Source organism: Alligator mississippiensis, chromosome 3, assembly GCF_030867095.1.
Source record: "Alligator mississippiensis isolate rAllMis1 chromosome 3, rAllMis1, whole genome shotgun sequence".
NCBI lineage: Eukaryota > Metazoa > Chordata > Crocodylia > Alligatoridae > Alligator > Alligator mississippiensis.
Genome location: NC_081826.1, coordinates 202,984,200 through 203,004,484, shown reverse-complemented (window position 1 = coordinate 203,004,484; position 20,285 = coordinate 202,984,200). Strand labels below are relative to the sequence as shown.

The window sequence follows — 20,285 nt, the reverse complement described above, 5'->3', positions numbered from 1 at the left end:
GGTGTCATCTGTGAACTTGCTAAAGGTGCACTCCATCCCATCTTCCAGATCGTTAATGGCATCTTTCTTTCTGTCGCTTCAATTTAGTATGCACTTCAAACCGCTAGTCATAGAATAAATTAAATGTTTCAGATATTAGCACACTCATACCTGTACGGAATTTCCCCTGTGTCCATGCCTCCTGGATCTATACAGTTACGTTAAAGGACTTTACTTAGTCATCAACTTGGTTTTATTCAAGTTAAGGATATTATTCAGTCTTCCTTCATTCAAAACTCATTTGGGGGGTTTTGCCTGATGAAGGGTCTGCTACCAAAATGTCAAGGCTTGTAGAACATCTTATAAACCATGTGTGTTAGGCAATACACAACTCTTAAAAACATGCTAGTTCTTAAGGTCACAGTTTCCAGAGGCAGGAAAGTTATGCCTAAATTGTAAATAACTTGAACAGCCTGAATGAATGACTGAAAAGACCTAAATTGCAATTTGAAGAACAGAGGAAAAATGGCAGATTAGAGAAGAGATAAGAATGAACCAACAAAGGTAGCAACAGTCTAGGAGCATGATTTTGATGATGACTGGGACTTCTGTTTTCCAGCTCATTTGGCCAGTGACAGCAGTGGTAATGTAAAGTAGTGCTACATCATGAGATGTTTTAATTAAAATAATCACGTGTGTGTGCATCTTGTATATTACTGCTCTGTGTAGGTCCTGACTAGCAATGACTTCCATTTGTTCTACAGAAACCCTGGTTCTGGAGGAATCTTTACCTTCAGCTCATTTGTGCTATATTTCTTGTTATCGGTTTGTCCTTAAAGCAACAGCACAGGTTAGATCACCTTTCCTATCCTACAGCTTCTCTCCCCTGAGCACAGAAGAGTTGAGATTTTTTTTCCCCTCTTTCTCACCTCAAAGACATGTCATATTTTATGCTTACAGCTGCCTCTAAGCATTTGCATGCTGAACTTCAAGACAAATATAATTAAAAATATGTGAATTTGTTTTTAATTGTATTGACTAAACAATGCATGTTTTTTACACACACATGTGACACTGTCGTCACTGATATATTTGATCGCTTATTACCCAAAGCCTTGTATTTAGTTAATCATGCACTGCATCATAACAGTGTTCTGACAGCAGCTGTAAGGCGCACAGGCGAAAACTAGATATGGATGGCCATTTTGGCTCTTTTTAAAAAACAACAACAACAAAACTATTACCATGTCCTGTCTTTATTTTGTTCAGCTGACATCAGAAATGTTTGAAGCAGATCTTGAAAAGGCATTACTGTTAAGCAAACTGGAATATGAAGAGCACAAAAAGGTATTTGCTAACTTCACCCCAGTTTTAAAATTGTACAAGTTCTTGCCTTCTATTCAGTTCCAAATAAAAAACACTAATGGTTTAGTTTCTGCAAAATTTCTTATAAATTATCTCTGTACTTTCTTAATTCTGAAGGGTATAGGAGTTGAGAAACACTGGAGATTTCAAGTAATCATAAGTTGCTGTGTTACAGTTTGACCACTTTAAAGATGACCTGCAAAAGGGGAAAACATTGTTTGTACATCTTTTGAATCTTCTGAGTTTTTTAATTGTCTAAATATAAATGGGAATGGAGGGAAATGGTTTGTGAGGTTTTTGAGAAAGATGGAGTTTTTCTGTAAAGGGCTCCTTAGAAGCAGTAAACATTTAAAAGCCTTAATTTGTAAGTGGTAAGCCTACTGTACCTTCAGCATTCTTTGCCCAGCTTTTAAAGGTATTTTCAATTGGAGATGTAAGAAGTTTTGAACAAGATAATTTTAATCGTCCCTTTCTAACTGGTAATCGGGCAGTAACTGTGCTGTAATAAAATCTGAATTTCTGTTTGAACCTCTATCACCAACTTCATACATCACAAAAAAAACAAAAAAAAGTGTGTGCACATTTATTATGAGTTTAGTGTTAAGCTGTCTTGTACTTCTGTTGGACAAACTGCAGAACTTTGTAAAGATTTTTGCTTTGAGGGAATCTCGACACTTAAGCTTAAGCTTTTAAAACTAAGCTTTTAACATCTATGACTTGCCTGCACTAAAATCCAGATTTTAAAAGGAAAATAAGGCTTTTCTTCAAGTGCAGAAAAATGGCATTTGCAAGATTTTGGAGAAGCCATAGGAAAATCCTGTATATCTTATTAAAATTATCTAATCACTGTTAGCATTTTTAGATTTATTAAATAATATAGAACATCATAGTCTACTTTTTCTGTTTCCCTGTTCCCCATCATAGCCTGTTCTGCTTCTTGATTTTGGTATAAGAATGCTAATTTTAGAGGAGGGGTAAGGGAGAGGGGAAAAACATCCCATTCAAATCCCAAGGCTGCTTTTTGTTTGTTTGTTTCATTACTTACATTATAACTCTAAAAAAAAAATCTGAGTTTTGAAAAATCTCTAAAACTAGTTGTCAAATTTTATTATATCAGTTAGTAGAACATGATTACAAAATGTTGATCTGTTGATAGATGAATGACTAGCCATGTACTGCAAATAAAAGTCAAGAAAGAGCAGGCACCTGGGTTTTTCTATTTGTTTCTTTGATAGCTTTGTATTATAATGCCTTTTAACTGTATTATCCCAGATGACTGTTATCTGGGATTGTTAATTTACAGTTCATTGGTACTGTAAGGGCATAGAGAGAAGTAACAAATGTATCAGTGTCAAGTGGTAGCTGTTCTGATGCAACTGTTATGATTCTGCAGTGACAGAAATGTAGCAAGATCACTTTTTAACTGTGCTACAATCAAAAGTTAAAATTAGTGATTGGACTACCTCATATTGCTACAGGATCATGGAGATAGATTCAGATGGTAACAATTGATGTGCATTCAGGGGAACAGCTCTCCCTCCTCCTTTTTTTGAAGCAGTTTAAACAGTTACTTTGTCTACATCTTTAATGAAAAGCTATACTCTGGTTTGAAGAAAAGAGTTGATTCTTTAGGCCAGGGGTTGGTAACTGTTTGTTGCTTTAGGTTAGAGCATGCAACCTAGCTCTTTGCACTGGGCTGCAAAATTATGTCCCCTGCAGTGAGGGTAAGCGTAGGCACAAGAGAAACATGGAGTGCTGCAGAGGAGGGTGCTGCAGAGGAAATGGGCAGCCTGGTGCAGTTGCGTACCACCAGACCCTCTAAGCTGCCCCAGGATGGGTCATACCTTCCTAAGCAACATCCAACCTCTTTGCAGACTGAATCCAGCCCAAGGGCCATATGTTGCTGACCCCTACTTTAGACCAACACAAGAGTTCTTCCATCAGAGACATTGAATAATTGCTGGAGGTCCAAACTCACTTTTTAAAAATAGAAGCCTTTAGAGGAATTAAATATCCCATTGTGTTGTTCATGATAGTAATGGTCCTCAATCAGTAGTGTGTGGGTTTGATATGTGTGGACCACCCAGATGTGGGTGGGGAGTCAACCATTCCCTCCTTCCATCTGTTTTTTGCAGTGCTAGCCTACTCTGTGTGTCCTGTTCTGGCACAGATAACAGAGCCATCTTAGTGCTACACTATAAATTAGCTCTATTGAGAATTGGAGCTCATTATCTTAGGCACAACAGCATGTGAATGTGGCTATGCTACTTTCATTTCAGAGCTAATGTGTAGGACTAGGTCACGCTCCTGCAGGAAGCCTAGTAAAATAGCCCACAAGGAGGATGGGACATGTAGTTGTAGATGATTGTGGGACGGGTAGGTTGGGGGATCAGGAAGGCTAAGAACTGTTGCATTAAAATAAAGTAGTATAATCAGTGGGATTTTCTTCAAATTATTCAGGAATATGAAAATGCTGAAAATCCTTCACCGCCTTCAAAATCTGTGAATAAGAAAGAGAAAAGAAAGAACCAACAAGGAAAAGACAAACCTCTCACAGTATCTCTGAAAGACTTTCAGTCCGATTCTAATATAGGTACGCATTTTTATGTTCAGTACAGTTTTTTTTACAAAATAACTTAATATCTGGAATTCAAATTATGTATAACGTTTTTTACGGCAAAGCACCTTACATGATGAACATGGATCCAGGTTTTCCGGTGGCTGCAGGAAAGTGTAGATTTTCACATTTAAAGGAGAAAAATGTGGGAAACTGTGCATTTCCCTTTGCAGGCTGGGTGCCTGCTGGCCAGGGCCATCCCTGGAGGGGCATGAATCGGGGGAACCAGCCCGGGCCCCACATTTTGGGGGGGCCCCGCAGAGCTGGGCAGAGCAGTGGTGGTGCGGAGCCAGGTGGAGCAATAGCTCCACGTCCCGCCACTCACTACCCTCCTCCTCCCCCCCCCCTCCCCCCCCCCCGCCGACACTGCCACTGCCAATGGCAGTGGCAGCTTCTTTGGGTCCAGGATCGGAGCAGGGCAGGGCCCTGCATGGGCTGATTTGTCCCGGGCCCTGCACCCTGCTCAGATTGCCTCTGCTGCCAGCTTTGGGGGAAGATGCCTGGGCACCAGGGCTGCGGCAGGGCATGGGGCCGGAGGCAGTGCTCAGTGTCACTGGGAAGCCCCAGCTCCACGCTATTGCCAGTGGGGCCTGCCCAGAGGTGCCTGCCCCTCCAGTGAGGGAAGGGGCAGTGGGGATCTCTATGTCCTGGCCAGCAGTGCTGGGGCTGTTGGCCATGCTTGCAGGGGCTGGGTGACTGGGAGATGCTGCCTGTGGTGAAGGGAAGCAGGGACAGAACCAAGGCCATGACCATGGCCAGGCCACCTGGTGCAACATGGGAGCCCCAGCCCAAGGCAGGGGGTGTCACAGGAATCCCCCGCTCTTCCCTCCAGCCCACACTGGAGCCAGACTCACTCCACTGCTGCCTGTATGAGCCAGAGCCACCATGTTCCAGCCCAGATGGGATGAAGAACACCTGAAACCCCCTTGCCTTCCTCCTGCTTGCTGCTTTCAGCATGACCTGGGCCAGAACTATGCACGGCTTAACAGTGCTGCTGTACAGTGCCGCACTGGTCCTCCTTGCTGTGCTGCAGCCCCAGAGCCGCAGCCAGTGGCACAGGGCAGCATTGGTTTCCCAGCCACTGCATGTGCTTCCGCATGGGATGCAATACATTCACCTCATGCTGGAGGCCCTCCACACCATGTCCCTGCAGACCACCATCCTGTAAGTCTGCACGGGGCTTGGCAGGGTGGGGGGCAGCTGGGGACCCTCTGCTGACAGGGCTTTGTGCAGGGAAGGGGTAAGAGGCTGTGAGTTAGGAGTGAGGACCACTGGCAGGGCCAGGGGGTTTGGGTGTGGAGTGAGGGGCATTGGCTGGGCTGGGGAAGTTGTGGGTCGGGAGTGAGGGGCAATGGCATGGGCAGGAGTAGAGCATCAGCATATCAGGGCTGCTTAGTGGCGGGGACAGCCGCAGTTGGACCCACATCCTGGTTAGTGAAGTGGGCAGGGGGAGCTCTGATTTTCCATGATAAGAAAAAACAAAATCAAATGCCAAAGCATATAGTTATTTAGAGTGCATTTTATTATAATGATTGAGGCACTGGTAGGCTTCCTAATTGCTTTAAAATTGTAAATGTATCAAACATTTCAACTGAGAGAGAGATGCTGTGAGAGAGAGAGTCATTTCATTTTAATCATATGAAAATGCATATTTTAGGTTTTTTTAATCAGAGAATTTGGGTTTGTTTTTTTTTTTTAAATGAGAGAATTTGAGGATTTTTTTTTTAAACAGAAAACCAGGATCCCTGGTGATGAAACACTGCATTTTTCCAGTCTCAGTTTAGTACCAATAGATACTGATTGGGTGCTGGAACTAGTAAGTTGAAACAAAAACGTCTAATATCTCTACATGATAAAAAGTTTGATACCATGTGGCATAATCCACTTCGGTGATGGGAGGAGCAGAGAGAGAAGCTGCTTCCAGGTGCTGGTCCATGCAGCATGCTTAATGGTTCAAGCTGAACCAGGGAAAGGCTCCCAAGTTTTTGTTTTGTTTTTTCGTTTGTTGGTTTGTTTTTTGAAACGTCACAAACAGGTTTCTTCTTTGGCTGTACTAAGTGTTCCTTTCCCCAGAACTTCTGAATTGTCTCAACTTCCCAGATATTTCTAGGATGCAACAACAGTTGCCTTTTTTTTTTTATTTCCCAAGGAATTTACTTTCAACAGCCGTTCAGATGCTTGCTGGGTAGTAGAGCACTTGTTTTTGTCTTCAGAGCAGCAATGCCTGCTTTCAGCAAAGTGATGAAAATGGGATGACACTGGGAGAAAGTATTTTGTGCCGAAGCAAAAGTTCAGGTTAAAAAGAAAATCTGGATACTTATTTAAGTTTCCAGTATTTATTAAATGTTGAGGGGTGACAAGTTAGAAATATACCTCTGGGTAAGATGAAAAAATGAATAGACTATATTTGTTAGGCATGTCACTTTTTTATATACTGAAAAGCATACAAATTCTACAGGGGTAAGCATATTAGAACTTGATTAAGTCTGCATTCTGTATTGAAATAATTTTGCTTGAGCAGTAGAGTTTATTGCATTTAAAAATTTTGATGCTGTTTTCTATTGCATGGCCTAAAAGGTTGGCCAGAAGCAGTGTTTAGGAATAAACTGTAAAAACTTACAGTTCTCTTTACTTAATACTTTTGCAGAGCTTTGAAGAGATGAGTGCTAATGCTGAAAAACTGCTATGGATTTTTCACCCTTTTTTTAATCCTCTCCCTCTCATAGTGAATTATGTATTTAAATTAGCCAATTTAATATCTCTCATGTTTTTACTCGTATTTTCTTTTCAGATCACCTGACAAAAAGACATGAGGTAAGACTTACCTTTTTTATTAAATAAATTAGCACAGGATTCTACAATACCCATCAAGAAGTTAAATAAAGATTTGACAAAGCAGGCTGTTGCTTATGAAAGTATACGCGTTTCTGAATGGTTTTTTAAGGTGTCACCCTGCCCTACCTTCAGCAAGGTTAAAGAGATTTTTGTATGTAGAAAGAAGTTACTAAGTAAGTATTGGGATACGAATACTTAGTCACTTTCTATAGTGATAATCAGAAATATAACCTGGTTGGCAGAATTATGCCTGTAAACCTTTGTGATGACATGCAGGCTCTTTAACAATATATCGATGGTTTTAATGTTGAGAAACTTGAGCATGCCCTTTTACCGTTTATGCTTTCACATATGAGCTTGCAAATTTTGTTTGTGCAACTTAGATTTGAAAGCATGTCACTGAAAGTTTTATAGATGTAATACAAGAAGTTTAAACAAACTAAGAAAATACAATTGCAAGTATGAAGAAAATATGATTACAGAGTGCATAGTCCCATTATTATGACCCTTTTAGAGGAATGAAAAAATGGATAATCCATATCAAAAAGAAGACTAGAAGTATCTAATTAGGACACTTCACAGAAGTATTAACTCCATTGTTTTTTGTTTGTTTGTTTGTTTTAACTATCAAACATCCATTTTCATTTCTCAGGTGTTTGTAGTTTCTAGCAAAATGTCCTCCAAGGTGAAAATTAGTTCTCAAATCTGTAGCGAAGGGAACCTGTTGACTAAAAGCAGAAAGTGACTCCTGGATTTTGTGCACTTCTGTAACTTTAAGATGTCATTGTTTAGCTGCATGTTGACTTGTATTCGAACAGAGAAAAATCATGAAGTCAATTCTTGACAGGAACTGAGCTCTTCCCATACTTTATTGCATGATGGAGGATTCTTCAATAGATTGGAGGATGACGTTCACAAAATACTTATTAGAGAAAAAAGGAGAGACCAGCTCACCGATTACAATGGAATGGATAACTGTGCATCTCATGAACATAGTCAGGCATGTACAATTGCAGAATGAATGTTTGCTTGGTGGATAACTGAAACAAAATGCAGCGTTTGAGTAACTTTGTCTTTTAACTTGAGACATCTAGCTCTTACAATTCCAGTTATATTCAGCGAACACAATTTATAGATGCATCTTCTGAATTCTTCATTTAAAAATTGTTTATTGGTCAGAGAAGGAGGGGTGGGGATACAAAATATCATAACCAAAATGAGGCTGCCAAGTCTAATGCTGTAATAAGTAAGGAGCCAGGAAGAATAAATGACAACGACCCGAAGGGAAGGGAAGTTCATAAGTAGACTGCTCATTCAAGTTCTTAAAATACCCTGCTTTTTGCAGGCTGGCTCTAGCTCTCACAAGTAATTTTTCTTTTTCCTACAGTGAGGAAGCTCAAAGTAGAACAAGATACCACATTTTAACATTAATTCACTGTTAGCAAAGGGATTTTGTCATGATTTGACTCTTTTTTTTAAAAAAAACTTTTAAGCAGTGCTGTTGAGTTATCTACACATTAGAACACAAATATTTATTTTTGTTTTATTCTAGATCTTTATTCTTCCTCGCACCCCAGTGAGAGAACTGAAGCTCAGGTTACAATATTGTCACTTCACTATTCACATCTTCCAAAAATTTCTCTTCAGAAAAAAGATTGTTGGATCTCCTAATTTATATCTAATCTTTTTAAGAAAACAAAAATGTGGAGAAAGGACAACTTAATATTGTTTATAGTCCACCTTAACATCCTGTGTAGAAGCCAGTCATTTTTTAATGCTAAATTGAAATGCCTTGCTTCTGATGTCTAAAAAAAATCAAAACAAAAAATTGTTTTCCAAACCTACTTCCATTCTGCCTGTCTTTTATTTAAAACATCAAAAAGCTAGTTGATTCTTAAAACGATGTAGTGTGATTTAACTCAGAGGTGGGCAAAGTCTGGCCTGTGGGCCGGATTGGGCCCACAGTGGATTTCACTTCCCAGCAGCCCCTGCCCACCAGTTTCCATGGAGATCTCAGCAGTGTCAGGGCCATGACAGCATGAGACCAGGGTTTCCATGGAGACTGGCCTCAGCAGCACTGGCAGGGCACACAGCCGGGTTGGGAGCTGCTCTGGGACCAGGGCCAGGATCTTGCAGTGGTGATGGTATGGTCCAGAACTGGGGCATGCAGGCAGCAGGTCACAGCTGTGCCCTGACTCCAGACCACACTGTCACTGCTGCAAGATCCTAGGTCCTGCCCCAGAGCAGCTCCCTGCCCAGCTGCGTGCCCTGCCAGCACTGCTGGAGCCAGTCTTCATGGAAACCCTGGCCCTGTGCTGTCATGGCCCCATTGCTGCAGGGGTCTTCGTGGAAACCAGCCGCAACAATGTGGGCAGGGGCTGCTGGGAAATGAAGTAGAGCCACCAGCCAGATCTGCCATTTTGCCCACCCTTGGTTTAACACATTATAAACAACAAGGAACAGTGTGCTGGGTAAGAGTAGCTTTTTCTAACAGCTTCTATAAAAACGGAGTTCTTATCTGGATGACACTCAAGTGTGTAAACAAGTTAATACTTCTATGGTTTGTCTCTCATTTCTGCAGTGACCCTAAGTCTGCTGATAGAAAAACAACTTGCTTCTACTCCGTATGCACTGCATGCTGAAAAAAAGTGTGGTCACCTCCAGAGTGGGAATGGGTATGCCCAGGGTAGCTATCAGAAGTACACCTGAAAAAGATCTTGAAAATGTTCCAGAAAGTGGCCATACAATGCATGTGGAGCAAGAGTGATGAGTGGGCATAGTTTTTTTTCAGTAGTGGACTTGGGTTTGCCATAGAGATTTTAGACATTTAATATATCCTAAAAGTCTTAGATTATTTATCAGATTCTCTGTTTGGTTTTCCAACGGAAGGAACAGAAAGTAAAGCTTAGAGCACGCTTTCCGTTCTTCTGGTTTTGCTTTACCCTTCCATAGAGTATGCTCCTTTAAGGCTTTAATACTGTTAAACTATTCTTAAAAGGATTTTTCAAGTGCCATGTGCAGGCATCTTATAATACTTAAACAACATTTTTAAATGAAATTTTTGCATAAAGAATGTCATATTTGTGTTATGTTTCTCAGATATTCTCTAGTATGTAAGCATTTTTATATGAGGCATCTTACTGCCTTATATTCTGTGTATGCATGGCCAAGCAAATATGGGAAACGGTTTTGCACAAATTTGGCATTAAATTATTGTAACAAAGTAACCAGGTTAACAAAATATCATTTTCCTTGCTTAAATGCAGGCAAGGGCATCTGAATTCTTGAAAACTAGAAATAATTATTTGTAAGGCAAAAATTCTCACGCAGGTATCATTACTTAAAATTCTGTGGTTGATTGTTTGTAGGAGGGTGTTTTGAAAGATGGAAAAACAGAACGATTGAAGTTAGAACTTGAAAAGAAAGATGCTGAAATTCAGCAGCTGAAGGATATAATCGCTCAATGGGAGGTAGGTAGTTGATTGCATTTTGCTTACTAGTAGGAGAAGCTAACTTTTTTTTCTACACATTTAATTATCCAAAGCATTTATTAAAATGTAACTGGTCTGAACGGGTGCTTTGTCTTGGCCACAAAAATATTTCCTTTCCAGAGCATCTCTCTCCAAAGTTATTCTCCGATACTGCATGGATTGGCCTTGCTTTGGTAAGTAAGACCAGCATCTAGAAATTGTATTTGGTAATGAAGCCAGGCATCCAGGAGCAGTTTTTTTTCCTATTTGGAGTACACAGTTTCTCAAATGTTCTTTGTAGCTAACTAATTTTTAATGTGATTATTAAGATCATAAAGTTTATGGATCAATCTAACTGTCCAAAATAAATTATACTTACTGAAGTATAAGGACAGCCTTTTAACTCTAGTCTAGTAGCACTGAAATGGAGTTTCACAATGCTGCTCTACCCTTTCCTTCAACCTGCTACAAGGCTTAGAAACAATATTTAGCACTTGTGAAATGAATCTATACTGAATGACATAGTACTGTTGTATGCAAGACAAGATGAGAAATTTCTTAAGTTTCTAGATCGGAAAATAAGATCAATAGCACATTTAAAAAATTATATAAAACAGCAAGGATGGAAGTTTGAGGAACTGACATTATTTTACAACAAAGATTTGAAGTTGAGTAAAGCACCAAGTGCCAGTTTATTATTAGGCCCTTCAAACCAATTTTTATGCCTTCTTGCTTGAAAGGAGTGAGCAGAAGTAAAAAGGTAACAATTTTGTGTAAATAAAAGTGAACAGATGTGTAAGCTGCATATCTTGTTTACCAAACAGGTGAACTTCATATAAAAAACATTACTTGACTGAAATACTGAGCATCAGTTCCAGTTGTAGGTAAATAAGAAATGAATGTATTAATAAGTTAGCAGCTACTGACACTGCGCATCAGGGCTGGACTCTCAAATCCAAATTTATTAAAATATAATTTTTATTTTCTTTTTTTTTTTTTTTTTTGCTGCTGCTGCTGCTCCTACATGTTCTGTTCACAACCTAGAGCGCCATTGATTAGAGTAAATAAAATGCACAAGGATTCTTCTTAAAGATGCATCACTTCCAATGAGATGTAGGATTTCTATTTTGGAAGACTTGTAGGCTAATGTTAATGTGATGTTAGAAAGCTTTTATTTAGCTGTTAGTTTTGAAGAATTAACTATTATGACAGTTAAATTAGAACTAAAACTAGAAATAAATGTTTCAAAGCATGGCAGGTGCGATGGCATTTCAGTACACTTGCATAGAGAGATTGAGGGTGTTTTCCTGTTGTATATCTTATCTACCCATTTCAGTGTAAGTGCTTGCTGTGTTCTTTCTGCTGCTGTACAATTGAATTGGCATTCTATTAATTAGCTGTTGGCTCTTCCATCTATAAAACCTTAGAGCAAGTTTGAAGGTTGTAACAGCTAACTTTGCAGGATGGAACTTTATGAAATTAACATTGGGTGACCAGATTGGTATACAAGTGGAGTGTGACAGCTTATCACAACATTGAAAACTTTCTATTTTTCCTGAGGAGAATATGGGTGAAAGACATAGCAATGTAGCGAGGAAAAAATACCACAGGAGAAAACACAGATGTAGGTAAAACTAGAGAAAAATTAACCTGCCAGGATTGGCATTGGTGACCAAACATGTAATTTAATAATCTGATCTGTTGGAATGATTAGCAGGATCTTAAATTGCAAGCCTTTTGGGGGCAGTGACCATGTCCCTTAATATTTGTATAGCACAGGGCCCTAACCACAGCAGCTCTATGGGTCTCACCATAGTATGATCGTCTGTCACTTCTGGAATTTGTTTTGTGTGAAGGGAGGGGAAGGAAGAGCCACAAAACTTTAAGCAGATGTGAATCTAAATACCCTTCTCCTTCCCCCTGCACTGCACTGTGCAGACCCCATCCCCTCTTCTCCCCGCTGTGCCGCACCACTACCCCCATGCAGTGCAGAGTCCTTCCCTTGGCCCTCTCACACCTCCCCACCCCTCAGGAGCAGGGGAAGACAGCAGAACCTGGACAAGGGAGGGGGAACCTGGAGACTCCAGTAGCAGTAACAGGAGAGCAGTGGGGAAGACTGAGAGCCTGGGGAATCACAGATTAGCCCCTTGGCCAGATGTGGTCCATGGGATGCCAGTTGGAGACAGCCCTGGTTTAAGTCAATATTTCTTTTGGATTCCCCCATATACTTGATTCTAATTTAATTAAATAGGCAATAGGACCCCTGTATAACATGCACAATCCAGTTAAAGCAGTTTACAAATCCAACTTCATTAAAAGCTGCTTTTAAAGAGACCCATTTGTAGTGTAAATAAATTGTCTTTTCATCTCTTTAATATTAGGCAAAGTATAAAGAAGTAAAAGCAAGAAATGCACAGCTGTTGAAAATGCTACAGGAAGGTGAAAGTAAGTAAAGCTTTAGAAATAATACATTTTGAAAGCTTCAAGTGTGTGTTAAAAGTTACCTAATGATTTTGCAAAACAGTTTTTTTAAAGATAAATTAGTAAGGGTATTAGCTGTAAATCATAGTAATGATAAAGAAAATTGTCACACTGAATTCTTTTATAGTAATCTGAGTGATTAAAATGTCACAGTCTTAGTCATTGCTTCAATAACTTGGAGCACATATCTGCATTTTTTCAGCTTCTGTACCTTGAAATTTCAACTCTTTTATTTGAGAGTTCCTTTTGCAAATTAAATGAGACTCTTGCTGGATATCAGTGTAATGAAGTACCAAAATATTCTTGCCAAGAAGACCATCTTTAGTCATTACAAACTATGCATGGATGATTTTTGAACTGTTGAAATGATTATTCTACCACCATACAGCAGCTGAATCGACTTCATCACAGGTTTCCTGACAATTTTCTTTTCTCTAGTATACCAACATTATTTATAATGCTTTAGAATACAGTCTTAGAAATAGAATTAGTTAAAATGCCCCTGCTGTCATTTTGAAGTGTGGGGATGCTGATACACAAGAGAGCTGCTTTAATTAAATCGCCCCACCCCCAGAGCACATGTAAAAACACCTGTGATGAGTGTTTTGGTTTAGTACTCCTAATCTTGCATGAGCAGGTGGGTTCTATGCCATGAAGTGCACTCTAAACTGGATTGTAATGCATCACATCTTAGAAAATAGTTTCCACTTCCCCAGGTAACCTATTAGAAGAAATTCTGTATTTTTCTCCAGGATCTGGGGATGCTGCAATGTACCATTTAGTTTATTACAGCAACTATACTTAACAGTGCTTCAGAATGTGCAGTACTGTGATTCCTAATTTGCTGAAACTCTTTTTTCAGCCTAAGCCCTTGGTCAGAGAAACTTTAAAATTATTGGTTTAGAGTACTATTGTGGAAATAGTACTAAATTATAAAATAATAATCTTGTGACTGTTTTTACCAGATGTTTCTTTCTTCTGAAATTGTTGAAGCTAGAAAGATTACTTTGACAGTGAGCCCCTAATAAGGAAAAGTTACTTGGTATGATCTTTTATGAAAATTGGTTTTGCTGTGGCAGAATTGAGCCTGGAAAATTCCCAGTTTGAAAGTTAGAAGGACTCTTTTTTTTTTTTTTTCTTTGAGTAGAATTCTGAAGGATCTACAGGCATTTCAAAGGAGATAATGAGATGTGAAAGTGCAACTTGTTTTCATTCTCCTAAATATTTCAAATTGTAGCAGAGGTTTGTACATCAACATAGTCATAACTGTTGAAAGCTTATTACCTGATGCTCCAACCAGGCTCAAATAATCTTGCAAAGGGAGTTTACATGCTAAGCCAGCAGAGTTAGTGAAACCCTGTAAAGCACAGGCAGTTGCCTGGGCAATTCAATGCAGGATTGGAGCCTAAAAAGTTTCGTATCCTCACAGGCTTTTGGTGTTGAAATTTGGCACCCAGCTATTGTTCCAGCCCTTACTAATGACAGAAGAAACTATCTGTGCGTGATAGAAAATAGAATCCAGCAGTGTCCAGTTACTGTTACAAGTGGAGACTTGTAAGGAGAAAAAGATCCTAACTCTCTTCTTGTTTTTATGTAGTGAAAGATAAAGCAGAAATACTACTTCAGGTTGATGAATCACAGAGTATCAAGAATGAGTTGACTTTACAGGTATGCAAAGATTTCTTATACGCGTAAGATCTTGTGAATATATATATTTTTTTAAATTATTATATAATACCGAAGTGAAAATTGATTTAAGCAAAGAAATGGATAGAATTCCCCTTCTGGTCAAATGCTTTCTTGATGGACATGACATATGAGATGCAGCAACTCTTTTACAGTAATTTTTGAAAAAAATTTGGAATGTTGCATTAAAAAATATTTACTAATAAAAAGGCAATAGCTTTCTAAGTTTAACTTAAATATAGTTAACAGTTTGGAGCTAAGCCACAATAGAATGGAGTGAGGAGGTCATTAACCATACTTGTTTTGAGTTTACATTAAATGTTACTCGATACTTAACATGTGCTATGTAGTATTATGTTGATGTAGTATAAATTAGTCTCGATTAATTCTTGAATCTTCTGGTGATAACGTATGAGAATTATATAATTGCCTCATCCCTTGTATTACATCATATTACAGTAGTTATGGTATACTGGGCATGTCTACACATGCAATTAATGTGTCCAAATTTTCTGCGCAGAAAATTCAGGTGAACTAGGCCATATGTCTGCGCGTGTGCCTGCATTGAGACCAAACTGAGCCCGACAGGAGCAGCCTAGTTCAGGGCTGCTCCTGCCCTGCTCTGCACCCCTACAGCAGCCAGGGCAAGCTCCAGGCTCCCTTGGGGGCCAGCCCCATGCTAATATGGGGCACAAGGGTCTGGTCTAGGCTCCGGGGGGAGGGGGGAGCTCTCCTGGCTCCAGGGCCAACTCCCTCCCAACTGCACAGAGATTGGGGCCAGTCCCAGGGGGCAGGGGAATCTGTCCCAGTTCCAGGGGCAGCTCCCACCCAGGACCCTCATGCCCCACCCCCCAGTCCTGGTGCTGCTCAGCTCCTGCCTCTCCCTGGCACTGGGCAGGAGCCGGGACATGGGCCAGGGGATCCCAGCTTGTTGCTGCCCTCCCTCCAGCCAAGTGCCTAGGGAAGCAGAGCGACCTGGAGGAACAGAGGACGGCACTCATCAAGAGCTGGCCCCAGAGACTGGAGCAGGGTTCGAGGTCACCAAGCGGGTGGGTGCTTCCTTACCTTTCTTGATCCAAGAAGTTCATTCCGGGCTCCTCCACTGCCTGCAAGCAAAGCGAGGAGAGAGATCAGGGTGCTGCTGATGCTCAGGCATGGAGCATCACCCCAAGCCAGTGCCACTGAACTGGGCTGAGATCCTGAGCTCTGCCCAGCTTGGAGCTGCCCCCAGAGTCAGGACAGCTCCCTCTGTCTGCCCTGGAACTTGGGGCATAGCCAAGCAGCTGTTGTGGCCCCTTACTGCCTAGGCTAACCAGGAGCAATTTGTTCCCAGTCAGCATCTACACCACTTTGGCACAGTAGTTTAAAGCGCTGTTTTCTAGTACCTGTATCTGGGGGTACTAGCAAATTGCACTTAATTTATCTACTGTGCAGTAATTGCTGTGTATGTATAGATGGTGATGCTTTACTGTGCATTAGATTAGTCCAGGGGTAGGCAACGTTTTTTGGCCAGAGTGCCGAAAAAACCACAATGTCTACCTTGGAAGGTGCTGGAGTGGCGACCTGCTGGAGCCCGGAGCAGCTGTTTGCAGCCTCCCAGCTGCAGCTGGCCCACAGAGCCTAGTCTGCTTGCAGCCTCCCAGCTGCCTGTTGGGAGCAGCTTGGGCTTCGTGGCTGGCAGCAGCCGCATAGAGCCCAGGCTGGTGGTGGTGTGCTGAGCAAAATGCTCACCATGTGTGCCGGGGGTTGCTGACCCCTGGATTACTCTAATGCACAGTAAAATGTCTCGTGTAGACGCGCCCACAGATATCAGGCAGCTATTACAGTGGCTAAAGTCTGCAAAAATAGTTCCAGTAACTTTCATATCTCATTATGCAAAGAAGTAATAGGGTGCTGGGGAACAAAGAGTAACTTAAACAATATTTATACTTTGTCAGTTCAGAATATCATATTAAGAGCCACTTTCTTGAGCAAATATTTTTATACTTCTTCCAAATACCATAATTTAAAAAAATGCTTAAAATATTTAGTTTATTAACTTTATAGATGTGTACAGCATATTCATTGATCAGGGTAATTAATTCTTTTAACCATTTTAGGTGACTACACTTCATGCTGCATTAGAACAAGAAAGATCAAAAGTGAAATTATTACAAGCAGAAATAACAAAATATCAGGTATGTGTGCTTTTACTTAAGTAGTGTTATAACTTCTGACTGTAAGTGTGTAGCTAAGCTGAAACTATAGACTTGGAAGTTGATTTTTTTTCTTGCTACATGTAATCTGGGACAGATAACCAGAAGCTAAGTACAGGCCTCAGATTTATATTTTAGTTTGTTGATAGGTTGCTTCTGTCTGCGGCCAGCCAGCCCCTGAAGTAGACTGAATTTGAATTGTCATTTTGCTTCAGTCAGTAGAAGTGTGAATTTACTGATCTGTACTCTTTAGTTTTGTCACTTTCTACTTGTCTAGGCAATAAGGCATTTTTTTGTTAGTGAAATCTAATATATTGCAGTTTTCACATGAACCAGCCCCTCAGTTGGCATGCCTTTAAATCATTTGGTTCTGAGCATCTTGAATAGAATGAAGTTACTTACCAGCTGCAGCTGGGAGGCTGCAAACAGCTGCACCTTCCAAGGTAGACAGTGTGGTTTTTCATCACTCCGGCCAAAAAAACGTTGCCTACCCCTGGACTAACCTAATGCACAATAAAGCATCACCATCTATACATACACAGCAATTACTGCACAGTAGATAAATTAAGTGCCATTTGCTAGTACTCCCAGATACAGTGTAGTACCATAAGAAGGTACTATACTCTTTCCTAGAAGAGTACTTGCTTGAATAAAGACTTGAGATACCACGTTGAAAAGAAGTATTGCTTTGGTTACCAGGAAAGCTAATATATATAGATTATAGAAAGTTTTTGAAGTACCTGAATAATCTTAGGATATACATTGAATGATGCCTGTCTTCAAGTCATAACACATTGTTTGTGTTGCAGTACTTCATGTTGATTTCATGTCAATGAACTCATATTAGAATATGACTGCTTTTTTTACAATGCAATGGATCCTACTGTTCTCGTTACATAATACCATCTTCTCTTTCTGTTATTCCGCAGTTTTTCTGTGTGGCCTCTGCTGTCCTCTTTGCACTTCCCATGATATAACTCATCCACTAGTTTTTTTTTATACTGATAGCTGCCAAATATATGTACATGCACACCTTAATCTCTCCCTGTGGTCAGTCTCACATTTCCAGCTCTTTCAGACATTCAGGATGACGTACCCCTTACAAACTTAAAGACAAGACAACACTCCTCTCCTGCCTTCTCCCCTTCATCGCCATGACATCACTCAGCTTATTATATGAGCTCATACTTCATTTAATGTAGCTTTTCACTCATAGTCAGGCTACTGCTAGTCATTTAATTTCTTTCTTTAAACCTCCAAAATCCATTTTCCATTGCTACAAAAATAATTTGTCTTATTGTGAAAGTGAAAAAAGATAACAATCTTCTTGCTTTCTCCTCTCTGTATCTCTTCAAAATGCTGCTTTCCTTTTGTATCATTCAGTCTTTCTCATTTAAATCTCCTTGCTGTCTATTCCTTGCTTTCTTGCAGAATTGAAGCTTGTCCTCTTTTGGGGGAATCTCACAATTCCATTTTTTTCCTAGGTTGCCCATCAAAACCACTTTCCTACTGCTTTTGCAAACACTGTATAGAAAATCTCCCCCTGTCAAGGGGGGACGACCACTTTCTTTACTCAAATATTGTTTCAAAACATATCTTCTCCAAGAAGATTTTATGCTCTCAAAAATGAGAGAGAACATGTGCTGTAATCCTTAATTATAATGTCTAGTTTTTTCTTCAGTTGTAAGTGTCTTGAGACGGGAACTTTTTTCAACCTAATTTAATTTATAGGACCACATGAGGATGTCTGTATGTAAAATGCCAGATAAGTGAAAGATTTAGGGGAAAAAAATCCCCAAATCCTTACTTCTTTCTCTCTTACTTAAATAAATATGTGAAAATGTCATGTTTGTATTTTTATTTGCTAACTATTTGCTGTGATTTTTTTTTTTTTCCTCTACAGGGTGGGAAAAAAGGGAAAAGAAACTCAGAATCTGACCAGTGCAGGTGATCTCACTTGCCACACCAAGCTCAAAGCAAAAAAAAGAAAAAAAATCAAATCTTCAGGGTTTTGCAGAAATGTATATATTTGTTGTACAACTGCTAAACTATGCAGTCTTTTGAAAGAAATTAACAACTACTAGTTTGACTAATATTCTAATTTGTTGCACTTTGTTAGTTTAAAGAAAAAAAGTAGAAAATTAGTATTCCAGCAGAGCTGAAACATTAATATTTGCTGATGATGCCATAATTAGTTTTTCATCATTCAATAAAATTTACTCTTCCATTTGTGTCTGAATTCTTGCTTTTCAGAATTCCTAAACTAATAACACCACGTTAATTCTAATCAATTTGAATGAAGTAGGGGATCATCCCTAACAGCTAATGTTTTTATTGAAGCTAAGACTGGGGCTGCTTGGAGCTTATTTGCAAAACTGAGAACATATTAAACCTTTGAGTTATGAGACGTAAAGTAAACCATTAGTATAAATAGGGCTCTGTGTATTCTGTGCTGTTATGTACCAAATTACGTGGTTCTGGTAACCTAGTCTACTATCATGAAACACCCTTCATTCCCATTTCACACAGTCCTAAAACATATGACCATAGCTGGTAGTTAAAAATGCTTACTGATTTTTTTTAATCCTGTAAATAAGCTGAGTGAGTTTCAGTGAAAGTCTGGTTCCTTTCTGCTTTTTGTTTCCTGACCTACAGCACCCTTAAAATACAGAGAACATAAACTAATGGTCTATTTTTACCTTTTACAGATATTTGTCTTCATTAGGTAACATAACATGAACCTAAGTTTTCTCCTTTCAGGATCTTCTCTATCCTCATTCCATTTCTCCACAGTATCCTTCTGCCTCTAACTCTATATTAGATATAATGTGCTGCACCTGCCATTCCACTCTCAGTAGAAATATGAGTGGGGGCTTGGGGATGCAAATAGGTGGGTCCACAGAAGAGTTCTACTAGTCTTAAAACAACATGAAAACATTAGATGATTGTTGTCGTTGACCTGTCAACTAATAATTTGGCTGGATGACTTGATGTAAAATTTGTTAGTACAGTATCCAGTTTTCAAGTTTTGGGCCCTACCTATACATTTTAAGCTCCTGAACATTGAAGTTCTGTCTCAACGACAATAAGCTGATACGCATAAGACTAGATGGGAGCATACAGAGAAGAGAATCGGGGAAGAGAGGAGAAACAAAGGGCAGAAATAGCAATGATCTGAAAAGGAGATTCTGAATGTGAACCAAGTGATTCTGAACCAAGTGATTCTGAATTTCATACATACATATGAACAAATAACTACAAGTTTAGCTTCTGTATAAAAGGCACATTGTTTCCTTGAGCACAATTGGGAGATCTGTTGGGGTTGAAAGCACTTTGTTGTCTTAAATTTGTATATCAGCGCAAGGCTCTAATGAAAAACTGAATATCTACTCTTCAGAGTGAGTTGATACCATTGCTGTAGACCACATCAAGAAATGCATGATCTAAGTCTTCCTTTTGTGTTCTAAATTAGCATGTGTGCACAAAATTCTGCCACTAGTGGGTTAGTTAACATGCATTCTTTGTTATGTACAGAATTCTGGTGTTAACAGGAAACTTCTTTATATTAAATCCTGGACTGCATAGGAGTTTTTGGTATTTCTTTTGGGGGGTGGGAAGGTCAATGCTATACAGTTACTCCTTCAAATTAAAGATAAG

The 20,285-nt window shown here is 39.7% G+C and overlaps 1 protein-coding gene across 5 annotated transcripts in view; it reads left to right on the top strand.

Moving 5' to 3' along the window:
* Positions 1-18,855, top strand: part of GKAP1 (G kinase anchoring protein 1) — a 46,999-nt gene extending 28,144 nt beyond the window's left edge. For 2 of the 5 annotated variants that reach the window (XM_006263726.4, XM_059724817.1), the window contains exons 4-12: positions 1,249-1,326; positions 3,805-3,937; positions 6,753-6,775; positions 7,644-7,796; positions 10,165-10,266; positions 12,648-12,711; positions 14,345-14,415; positions 16,533-16,610; positions 18,532-18,855. In XM_006263726.4, the coding sequence (XP_006263788.1) occupies positions 1,249-1,326; positions 3,805-3,937; positions 6,753-6,775; positions 7,644-7,796; positions 10,165-10,266; positions 12,648-12,711; positions 14,345-14,415; positions 16,533-16,610; positions 18,532-18,579 (750 nt within the window). In that variant the 3' untranslated portion in view covers positions 18,580-18,855. Of the gene's footprint in view, positions 1-1,248; positions 1,327-3,804; positions 3,938-6,752; positions 6,776-7,643; positions 7,797-8,348; positions 8,852-10,164; positions 10,267-12,647; positions 12,712-14,344; positions 14,416-16,532; positions 16,611-18,531 lie in introns of those variants that run through there. The other 3 variants (XM_059724818.1, XM_006263727.4, XM_059724819.1) reach the window with 3 other exon arrangements.
* Positions 18,856-20,285: the final 1,430 nt, after the last annotated feature.